We start from the raw sequence: 12,173 nt of genomic DNA on the forward strand, positions 1-12,173 counted from the left end.
TGTTCCTTTTTTTTCCCCTGTGCTTAAAACTCATTTAAAAAAAAGCGTTTATACAGCGATCGCGTCGTAAGGCTATAGCGCGAACTCTTGCAATGTTAGTTTTCTCTTTTGTTCAAGGTTTTCTCAGTGTTATTCAGTATTTTTACATTTAGTTTACTATTACGATGTGCATTCTATGGTGTAATTAACTATATTTGTGCTTAAAAATCTTTAAAAAAAATAGATTTACATACAGTTTGTACCGTCTGGAACGGATCAATTGTATTTACATACAATCCTATGGGGGGGAAATTGCTTCGGTTCACTACCAAATTGGTTTACGACCAGAGTTTTGGAACGAATTATGGTCGTGAACCGAGGTTCCACTGTATAACAAAAGTGGGAGAGAAAGTACAGGAAAGTAGGCTGAAGTGATATGGACACGTGATGAGGAGAGACAATGAATATGTAGGCAAAAGAGTGATGATAAAGGAAGTACAGGGGAAGAGTAAGACAGGGAGACTAAAGTAGAGGTAGATGGATAAAGTGAAAGCAGATCTGAAAGAAAAGTGCTTGACTTGTGAGGTGATGCAGGACTGAGCTATATGAGAAGGGTAATCCTTTAATCGCCATATAAAATTTTTTGTATTCGGAAGTTGTCAGTTTTTGCATACCCCAACTTACTCTCCAGAAAGTTTTTTGTTGAGGTCAGAGCACAGGGTCAGCTATTTATATAGCGCCCAGGGAGCAATTGCAGGTTAAGGGCCTTGCTCAAGAGCCCAATGGAGTAGCATTCCTTCTGTCACTGCCAGGATTCAAACCGGTAACCTTCGAGTTACCAGCCCAGATCCTTTCGCCACAGAGCCACCACTCCACCCTTTCAAGCACATCGGCCCTACAGAGAAGTGGGAAAAGATGAAGAGGAAGAAGAAGTAGAAGAAGATTGAATTTGTTGACAATCAAGCTAGCAGAGGCCAAGCAGTAACAGGCGTAGGCTAGGGATCTGTCCTTGAAATGACGCTAGCGTACTTGCTGCATTGTGCACTGTAAATATATTTATACCTTCTCTCACACTTAGACAATTTATAGGCCTACTGTAATGCTGTGTCTTTAGAACTAAGACAGAAAAAAGAAAAAATTACAAGTGAACTCTTCACAGGATATAAAGGTGGTTTATTGACCAAAGCAACAATCCATAATTTGCTTTCCATACCGTAGACGTTTAGCAATAGGATAATTGAATGTTAGCCAAAAGTTTTATTACTCTCTTTTATGTTAACATTCACAATGTTGGTTGAAAAAGAACATTATAATACATGTTTGAAAATCAAGTTTTATCCTAATGTAAAAATTATCAGTTTATACTCTCTGACTGGGGACATTACTAAGACAGTATGAATCTATTGCATGCAGCCGCATTTCTTCTTATTGTTAAGATAATACATTGTCATTAAATATCAGTTTTAAATTTAAACTTTATTTCATATAACATGCAAAAAAAATGCAAATTAGTCTCTATTTGAAAATGAATGAGAGTAAAGATGACTGCTGCAAAGTTGACAGCAATTTTTTTGTTGATTTTGTGGCTTCATCCAAAAACGTTGCATTCTGCCTGCTAATATGGATTTACTGTAGAGCAGCAGTCCCTAACCTTTTTTTATGCCCTGCGCCCCTAGACAATGTCTGAATTAAGTTCACACCCTGTACAAAAACAATATCACATTTGAAAATGAAGTCCACAAATTAAACCACATACAGAACTGCGGGTGAACAAATTGAACTCAAAAAATTAAAGTTATAACTTGAAATGTAAATTGAACAATTTACATTATAAATCTCAATAATCTTGTAAATGTGTCCCATGTGAAGCTTAGACACTTGATTAACCTTTCAGAGGGCTGGGGTATCCCACGAAGCATCAAGTGCTGCAAGAAAATGACACACGATCAATGATTGATGGATTTGGGTGATTTGAGACTCCCATGAAGCAACGGGTGCTGGCATGCCACCAACCAATGAAACACACTTGACAAGCATTGTCCCCCAGTAATAGCTGCACTGCAGTTCAAAAACAGATGTGCTTCACAGATAAAATTACTGAGCTACTGCCAGGACCACCAGCAGGAGAGATGAGCTGAGTGTAAACAGCAGGTTTTGCATCCAATTCTGTCCCCCTTGTACTCCCATGGCAAAAATGTCAGTCAAACTTCAGTGACGTTTCACAATCAGGACTTGCACAGAAATCAATACTAGACCTCACTGTTCTCTACGGATCATTGCAAGGTCCAAATTTCATTCTCTTAAAAAAAAAAAAAAAAAAAAAAAAAAAGCATATGCCTTTATGAACACTCCAAAGAATCCCCAAAAATGTGCATTTCTGCAGCTCATTTACAGGTGACAATAACTACACAATACTTGATTGTTGTCATATCATACAAAAGGAGCTCTAACTAATTAATGACCTATAAATGATGACACACTACAAGACACCAATTGCACCACAATAAAGTTGGACAATGCTCCTCACTAAAGTTTGGCGAATTGTGACGCAGCCTTCCTCCTTGTCCCCCCCCCCTCCGAAATGTCATCTTACATCCCAGGTTGGTAACCCCTGCTGTAGACAAATGCATAATACAAGGTCAGAAAGAAGGGAAATCAGCTGTGGTGGCGGCGGCTCACAGTGTGAAGCACACAGAATGAAGCAGGCAGCAAAGGTTAAGTGATGGTGGAGCCTTTATTAAAAACACATCCATCTTCACAAAAATTGAAGAAAATGAAGGACAGAACAAACAAGTCAGATGGCACAAAGTAAAACACTTTCCTAATACTCCCCCCACCCAAAATATGATTAACTTTATTAATATTTCTTGGCACTTGTAGTAAAATCGTTACGACTATAAATCCATCCCCATTAGCTCCCCTGCACACATTTAAAGAAAAAAACGATACATCCTGGATACACCTCGCTCAGCAAATTCAGCTGAATAAAATAAAATATTTCCAGAAAAACTTTGCATTTGTGGAGGTCTCTAATTTTCTTTTGGACTTGCTCAAAGCACACTCACTCATGTGAAGCTTTTAGTAACGTAGTAAGAATTTTCAGTTTGATATGGCTGTATGTTCTTCAGCATTCCAGCACCAATTTTGCCCTGAAAAAGTTTCTGTGAAATATTGTAATTAAGAACATGTATGTCTCTAATTTTCTGTTATATGTAGTACAACAACAATATTTATTTATATAGCACATTTTCATACAAATGATGTAGCTCAAAGTGCTTTACATGATGAAGAAAGAGAAAAAAAGACAAATAAGAAAATAGAATTAGGGAACACTAATTAACATAGAATAAAAGTAAGGTCCGATGGCCAGGGAGGACGGAAAAAAAAAACAAAAAAAAAAAACTCCAGACGGCTGGATAAAAAAAAATAAAATCTGCAGGGGTTCCGAGGCCACGAGACCACCCAGCCCCTTCTAGGCATTCTACCTAACATCAATGACCTCACAATCAGTCCTCATTGTATTCAGGGCTCACATGGAAGAACTTGATGATGATGGTCATATGGACTTCTAGCCTTTAATCCATCAATGGAGGGACATCACGGTGCTTTGATCAGGTGGTGGTGGTGCAAATCGCCCCTGCAGAAAACCGAAAAAGAACAGAAGAGAAAGTAGGGGTTAGTACGGATTACAGAGCCACCAGGAATGAAAATGATAATTAAATGCATATGCAGAGTATCAGGATTAAACAAAAATGAAGCAATGACAAAGCCATGTTAAAGTAATGTGTTTTCAGCAGTTGTTTTAAAGTGCTCCACTGTATTAGCCTGGCGAATTCCTATTGGCAAGCTATTCCAGATTTTAGGTGCATAATAGCAGAAGGCCGCCTCACCACTTCTTTTAAGTTTAGCTCTTGGAATAATAAGCAGATTTAAAGCATTTAAAGATCTAAGGTTACGATTTGGAGTGTAAGGTGAAAGGCATTCTGAAATATAGGATGGAGCAGATTATGTAAGGTTTTGTTAAACATAAGCAATATTTTAGAGTCGATTCTAAATGACACAGGTAACCAATGTAGTGACATCAAAACTGGGGTGATGTGCTCGGATTTTTGTTTCCGAGTTAAGATTCTAGCAGCTGCATTCTGTACCCGTTGCAATCGATTGATGTCTTTTTTGGGTGGTGCTGAGAGGAGTGCGTTACAGTAATCTAGCCAACTGAAAACAAAAGCGTGAACTAAATTTTCAGCATCTTGCAGTGTTATAAAAGGTCTAACTTTTGCTATATTTCTTAAGTGAAAAAAATGCTGTCCTAGTACAGAATTCACAGTTTGCAGTAATCCATTATGTACTGTACATATTTACGCATACTGGTGTAGGTACTCGCAGCACAACAGCTTCAAGCACAGCTTAACAGTTCCGGTCAAAAAAGCAAGTGGCAGTTTCTACTGTGAAGAGGAGGCTTTGTGCTGCAGGTTTGACAGAGTGAGTGCAGTAAAAAAGCCATTCCTTAAAGAACAAAATGGGGCCTTGAAATACTGGCTGTGGACCACTGCAGCCACTGCAGACTGGACCAAGTCTCCTTTTCACAGTAGAAACTGAGACATGCTTTTTGCTTCTTTACAGTCCATTTCTGAACAGACTCGCAATCATGACTACACAGTGAGTCAATTTAAATTGTCAATACAGTATATGGAAAATTCACTCAGACATGGGAGGCTTGTGCAAATTGCACATAGAAAGATTTTTGCTTTATTGAATTGAAAATTTGAATACTTTGTGTGTTGTGTTGTTTTACTATTATTTTTGTTAAACAATAGTTAATTTTTTCTTGGAAATGCAATTCTAACCTACACTGTCAATGGAACATTTGACAAAATTTACAGAGTTTACAGCTACTTGAAAAGGAGGAGTCTGGGGGAAGAATAGAGATATTTGAAAATCCATGTAACAGATACAGAAATTGTTTGGGGTCTCATCAAAGGCCCCTTGTAAGTGTTATGATAAGCATATATATCAAATGGAATTGCATTTCCCATTTAGGTTTTGGAAGAAATGTAAGCTGAGAATTATTAAAGGCTTTGGCTCACCACCACTACCTTCCACTACCTTGTAGTGGGAAGAAGTGCATTTTCAAGATGGAATAATCTTAAGAGCCTTGAAAGGAGATTTGAAAGTATCGAGTGTTCATTATGACAAGTGCCAATCTGCCAACTGTGCTCTGCTTGACATGCAGCTATGTTTTATTTTAGGCACCTGAGAAAACCATGGCAAAGTCTGCTGAAACAATCCAGCCGGCTGTTGCAAAGCCTCCCATTCCTGTCTCTTTAGTGGAAGAAGAGGAAGAGGATGATCTTTTCAGTAAAGCAGCAAAGGTTTGATGTGGAATACTTTGACTTTTTTTTTAAATTTTAACAGTAGACCTACCTCAATTAAAAAAAAAAAAAAAACTTTAAAATTATATTTGCATTTTGTTACAGGTGCACAGGAATTCCCATTTATATGCATTCTCTTTTAGCAGCAGATTACTAAAAAACACAAAAACAAACAGCTCATATTCTATACATTTCAACACACAACATACCAGACTGAGAACAGTATTCAAAATTGTGAAGTTTGCATCACAGAAATACAGCTTTCTCTAGTCACAGTGCTCATACATAGGACAGTCAGGATACATTTAAGCCTTGATGACACTGATTTGTGGTTAGAATGCATTGAAATCTGTTGACCTTCAATGTGGTCTGATCTAGTAGTGTTAAAAGACACATCTCATAAGTGACAACAGTTTATATTTCAGACAGCTACAAACTTGCATTATGGCACAGGCCTTTTTCTTCAGAGGTTGCTCTAGATATCATGGGAATGCCAAAATATTAGTATCTTGCTTGACGTCACAGCCCTGGGAATGACCCTTTTATCCTGTAATGTTGTATTACTTTGCCACAAAGTAATGTCACCAGTCTGGGCACTTTCTGTATTGCATTGGTGATAATTAAAAAGTGTTTGCTTACTCATCTGGCAGCACCTTGGGGACTTTTAAAGTGGAGATGTGTGCACTTTTCTGAGAGATCCCAGAGAGATTTTTAGAGATGTGAAACTGACAAAAAAAAATCTAAATTAGGTGCCTGCTTCTACTGATCCTCTGGTGAAACTGATTTTTTGACTCTTAGATGTCTATTTATGTCCTTGTGACATTTTGGAGAAGGCTGTTATCAAAACATCAGCCAAATCAGATGTACCACCTCGTGTGTATGTGTGATTTTGTAGATCTGCTTAAATCTTTTAGTGGTTTACTCTCTTGTGTGGATGAGTATACCACAAACAGTATTTGATTTTGAGAATTTTCATTTAGAATTCTGCCAGCATGTTGCATTTGATGTGTAACCATTTTGTTTTACTTGGGCTACATCTATACTACATTTTAAATAAAATGTCTTTACTGGGAAGTCTTTTAAATGCATACTCAGACTGCATACAAGCAAATATAGAGATAAGAAGAGCAAACATCAAGTGACAGCACCACAGGAGTCATTCTGAGAATTTAACTATGGGACTCTTGTTTAAGGTGGCCTCAGTTAGAGCTAATTTGTTTAATCTGCTAACAAAATTTTTTTTTAGCAAATTAAAAAAAAAAAACTACACATAAGCATCCCTTCATATTTACATCATGCGTGCTTTTGCATTCAGGTGTAATAATAAATCTCTAGGACTGATGAAGTGAAATAGTATTTTGTTAGGACTCACTGGGAGTTTATAATAATAATAATACATTGTATTTATAAAGCGCCTTTCCCATGCTCAAGACGCTTTATCCAGAGCACAAAAAACTAAAAGTTCCATAGAGGTGAATGACATTTTTTTTTTATAATTGATTAAACAAAGAATTGTTTTACTCATTCAGTTTATCTTCTGTAAATGTGGATGCTGTGTGTTATGGATCATCATGCCATTACTGCACCCATAGCATGTTAACAAAATGGTACTTGGAAAATTGGAAAAAAAATCTGCTGTGGAAAACAACAAACATAAAACTTGTTGGCTAATGAAATTTATGGCAGAGTAAAAAGTGTATAGAAAGAGTTATGACATTTGCTCCAAGCTATAATATACTGTGTACACGTTATAAGGGCAGTGTTTAATAATGCATCTTAAACATCTTGCAAACTACAATATTATCATCTTAACAATAAAAGCTTCATATAAGTGACGTACTTAAGTATATCAAAGTAGAGAGAACCACTCATTGTTGACCTTAAAGTAAATGGAATTATTTTATGCTTTTCTTTACCAGACTTCTAAACCTGTCACTAACAAGCCAGGAAAATCAGTTGGACTATTTGGTGAAGAAGAGGAAGAAGATCTTTTCAGTGTTGTAAGACCAAAGCAGCCATTGGTAATTTCTTTATACTTGAATTATTTTTGCAGTTTTCAAACTGTTGCTGAATTAATACATTGTTGGTGAAGTCAACTTAACTTGTAGTCTGTATGTTTATTATTAATATATTCTTTCACTTTCAAATGCTATTACTGTGTCCTACAAGAGATAACCCTAGTTTAGCGTTCATACGTCTGAACTTCATCCTGAATTAAGTGCTATCATAGACTCCTTGTCTCATTACAGGTCGTGAAAGAATAAATTTAAAAATATTTGATACTTGAAGTCTTGCCCTACATATACATTCAGCGTTTCTTGTATGCCTTTCCTTTGTATCCCTGTGTGTCTGATCATCTCATCCCTGGCATGCCTTGTCTTGGGTGCTTTTCCGTAAAGCCCGTTTCTCAGACTCTTATCATTTTGAGGGATTCATCTCATCTCCTGTCTGATTTTTGACTACCATCAATTATAGATGGGCCCCCATTACACACTTGTTTGTTGTCAGTCTAAACATTTGGTTAATAACTTGGGGAATTCCTATTGTTGCAAATACTTCCTTCCTGTCTTTGAAGGTGACTCTCAGTGTGCCTCCTACGCCTTGACTCCTCGTGTGCCTCAACCCGTGTTGCCCAGCACTTCCTATGTCGATCACATCGCCAAAGCCAAACTGACCAATTACATTGGACTGGACACACACACACACACACATATATAGACAGTAGTATTTTATTATATAAGAGATGCTTGAAACTGCAAATTACTGATCCCTTCTATGGATGTTGTCTACACACTAAAGACAGAAAGGCACATTCATTTTTCATGTCTGTTTTTTAACATTTTTAAGCACACAACATTTGGAGTTTTCTTTAGTTTAGATTAATCTTTAGATATCACAATAGCCCCCCATTCCCATGAAAATCAATGTAAGACAAATATACCAGCTTTTGAAGAATAGTATTGATTAGGGTACATTGAAATTATATGTTTTTTAATTTATCTGCCAATCTTATCACAAGCAATTTTCAATTTAGATACAATAATTATATGTTTCTACAATATTATCACTGAGTCACAATGTGAGTGACTGGTGAAAATCAATCCTTTAGATTTTATATGGTGAACAACCAACCAGATGCACTATTATTGTTTCCATATTTCCACCAATTTGATGTAGGCAGGACCCCACAGTGAGTCAGTTATGAAATAGCAAGCTTTGTGGTGTCTTGTTCAGTCATTTAACAATCATGAGCAGAAGGGGGATACACTACTCACTAATATGGCCATGTCTTGGGAGTTCTCAAAAGTAAATTCAGAGACATGGAGATGCTCTTTAAAACACCTTCTCTGAAATTGTGATAAAGATGTTTATTGAAACAAACAGAGGCCTGCCTCAAGAACTTTAGCAGGCTTGATCCTTTCCTTAAGCCTGGCTTCCCACAAAAGCTGATTTCTTCATTGATGAACATTGAAACTGACATGTGAGTGCTGTAGTAAGGCAGTATATATATTTTTTTGTTTTATTTCAAATGCCTTTTGATTTCTTCAGTTGGTCTTTCACTAATACAGTATTGTACAGTAGGAAGTAAGCATCAGTGACACAAACTCAAAGTTAATACATTTTAAACTGGATTGTGAATTAGTAGAATATGCTAAATATACAGGTTCATAAGGCAGTATATTCTAACATTTAGCATCTCACTCAGTCTCCACTTGCCAATATTAATATTTTTTGCCTTTGAAAGTAAATATTTAATATTGTGCATTAATCAACCATTTATATTGGAAACTTATTTAGAAGTCTTGATTTTAATTTGTGTGTATTTTGAAATGATCAGGTGCAAGTATGCTTGATTCTGTGTTAAATCAGGGCCTTTTCTGTTAGTAGATGTTGTTACAGGATTATGTGTATTCTGGAGCTTTGATGTATAGCCTAGGATGTTGCATCATTATACGGAACTTGGTTGAATTAACACATAATACATAATATTTAACACATAATATTCAGTGTACTATCTCAAAAAAACTACTGTAAAAGGTAATTTTAGATTTAATACTGAATTTCACTAATTTCTTTTTTTTGTTAATTATGCGATAATTAGAATGGATAAAAAAAAATGTTTGTAATTATCATTGTAAAAGATTATATTTATATAGCTTATCTCCTTTTTAATTATAGCTTAGCGTCTTGGAGTCCCTTTAGGACAAATCATTTATTGTATGTTGTGCATTTTTAAAATTCAGAAACCCCCAGAAAAGAAAAAGCCTGCAAGCGTTAAGGAAGATGCTTCTTCCAAAAATGATAAAATTGCTTCCGTATTGGAAAAAGGTGCCCAAAGCTCAACCAGTGAACACGCAAAAGAGGTAGGCTGTGTATATTGTTAAAATATTGTTGCAGCAGGTAAATTAACCACATTTTTTAAAGCATTTTGTATACGTTTGAAGTGTGTTGTCTGTCCAGTTTCTATACCAAATTAGAATCAAAGCCTGCCCTAGCAGTGGCTGTAGTGGGTCACAAAGTAGAATGGATGTGAAAGCAATGGGCAAGGGTACTGAATGTAACTAAAAAGACTATCAAAAAAAATACAAGTTAATAGCCAAATACCATTCTTTAGGAGGGTGTGGTGGAAACTACCAGCATTGAAGTTAATCTGCTCCTGATTTTATTTATACACAAGGATCTAAGGCTTTCAGATATCAGTCATGTTTGTTTCTGCTTTGAAAAGTAAGACGTCACTGTTTCAACCCCATCAGAAAGAGATGCTTAAGCAATGGCCAGAGCCTGTTAGCTGTGGAATCCAAAACCAGATTAAAGAGGCACACTGTTAAAGTAACAGCCAGAACAGTACAGTGATGGTCGTCACGTGTGACAAATAGAAATCAATAAACACACACAAGGGGTTCTCAGACTCGGTCTTAGGTATCCCATGTGGCTGCCGCTTTCACTTTCAACCAGTGACCTCCAATTGAGCCCAATAGTCTTTTTTTTTTCTTTTATTCTGCATTTAGAAAACTGCATTTTACTTCTACTTGGCTTCATATAATTAGTCTTTTACTTTTCTTTTGTTTTTCTACATTTAGAAAAGCACAGCAATTTGATTTTTACATTTATAGAACATGTAGAAATATTTGTATTTTTGTGATAACTTTAAATTCTTAACTCTCTGTTGTTGTTTTCCAGTTCTTTTGTCTTCTTTCTGTATGATTTGCTTCCTTCATTATATCTTAATCATGACGATTAACAATAAGCAGAGTGTAGAGCCCAATAAATGACACTGAATACTGAAAATCTGCAGCTACTGTAGCGTCAGACCTGCTAATGAGCTCATTAGTAAACAATGGATTAAATAACCAGGGGATTTAAATCAAGATGACAATAAAAATGTTAAAAAAAATTACATTATTTCAATGTAACCATACTTGAAATTCTTGGTTCATTCTAATAAAATGTACCAACTAAGTTTTGCAATTTCTACATTGACTCCAAAACACAGAAACTTGGAAGTAAGAGCTCGCTTAATTTGGCTGGGAGTCCAATTCAAAGCAGAAGTTGGTTGGACCAAAAGCCTGCAGGACTAGAGGACCCTTGGAATGAGTAGGAGAACCTCTGATCATCACAATGGTTTGTTAAAAAATGAACTGTTTGAAGGTGAAAATAAACTACACAATAAAGAGCTTATGAAGTGGACACTCTGTGAAAGGCAGACTGGCAGCTTGTGATCAAATCTTACACTCATTGCTTTACTAAACAACAATAGAACATCTCTGGATTTTCAAATAAATGCTGATTTACTTTAAATGTGTTGTGGCAAAGGCGCTATATCGGCGCCGACCCGACACAGTCTGACACCAGAGGCACGTGGAAAATAAACAAAAAGATTTATTTTTTTCAGCTGGGGCCACGTCTTCCCCGTGTCCCTCAGCCCCAACACAGTCCAAAACACAAACGTGAACACACAAAAAACAAACACCAAATCTCCCTTCACGCCTCCCAGCAGCTTCGTCCTCCTCCTCCCGACTCTGGCTCCCAGAGTAACGACTGCTGGCTCCTTTTATAACACCCCCAGAAGTGCTCCAGGTGCCGTTGACCTACTTCCGGCAGCATTTTCAGGTGTGGCCAAAAACCTGCCCAAGAGGGATCAGCAGCTGTTGCAGCACTCCTTGGCAGCACCTTCGGATCCCAACAGGGCTGTAACCAACTTCAGCTCCCGTGCCATCCAGCGACCTGGGGGAGATATTGTGCAGCCCATGTCTGTTCCCCCGGACCATATACAAAAGGGGCGTCCCAGCTGGGCCTGGGCCCCAGCCGTCCGCCACAGTGGATTTGTTGTTTGCGCTAAATAAGTATGAAAATTCTCTTGCAATCAAGAATCCAGAAACTATGCGTATCCTAAGTAAAACTTATATGAAACTCATAAAAAGAATCAGCAGGTGAAAAGATAAAAAGGCTAGTATGTTGTCAGGTAAAAGAAAAAAATCTATCTTGCCAAACTCTTTAAATGGGCAGTGTGATCAAGCAGATCATCTTCAAGGCTGTTATCCCTGTTGTTTTTATGGTGTTATGGAGCAAAAGTGGCTAAATGACCTGTTGATCAGATTTCAGTTTTTCTCACTATTGCCTGTAGTCCGAGTATAGCAAACTGGCTCCACCAGCTGAGAGAATGACATTATGCTTTATTAAAAATGCAGTGGTGAAACATAACCACATTTAATTAAGATTTTTCTTTACACATTCTTCAAGGCACACAAAGCGCACATAATACATAGTCAAAGAAATACAATGGAAATGGAAAAGAACTCTTCTTCATGCATGTCTGCGTAC

At 37.0% G+C, this 12,173-nt stretch overlaps 1 protein-coding gene across 2 annotated transcripts in view; it reads left to right on the forward strand.

Moving 5' to 3' along the window:
- washc2c (WASH complex subunit 2C) overlaps positions 1-12,173 on the forward strand; it is a 116,596-nt gene that overhangs the window by 88,413 nt on the left and 16,010 nt on the right. For both annotated transcript variants that reach the window (XM_028795927.2, XM_028795928.2), the window contains exons 25-27: positions 5,229-5,351; positions 7,271-7,372; positions 9,596-9,715. In XM_028795927.2, the coding sequence (XP_028651760.1) occupies positions 5,229-5,351; positions 7,271-7,372; positions 9,596-9,715 (345 nt within the window). The remainder of the gene's footprint in view (positions 1-5,228; positions 5,352-7,270; positions 7,373-9,595; positions 9,716-12,173) is intronic.

Source organism: Erpetoichthys calabaricus, chromosome 2, assembly GCF_900747795.2.
Source record: "Erpetoichthys calabaricus chromosome 2, fErpCal1.3, whole genome shotgun sequence".
Classification (NCBI taxonomy): domain Eukaryota; kingdom Metazoa; phylum Chordata; class Cladistia; order Polypteriformes; family Polypteridae; genus Erpetoichthys; species Erpetoichthys calabaricus.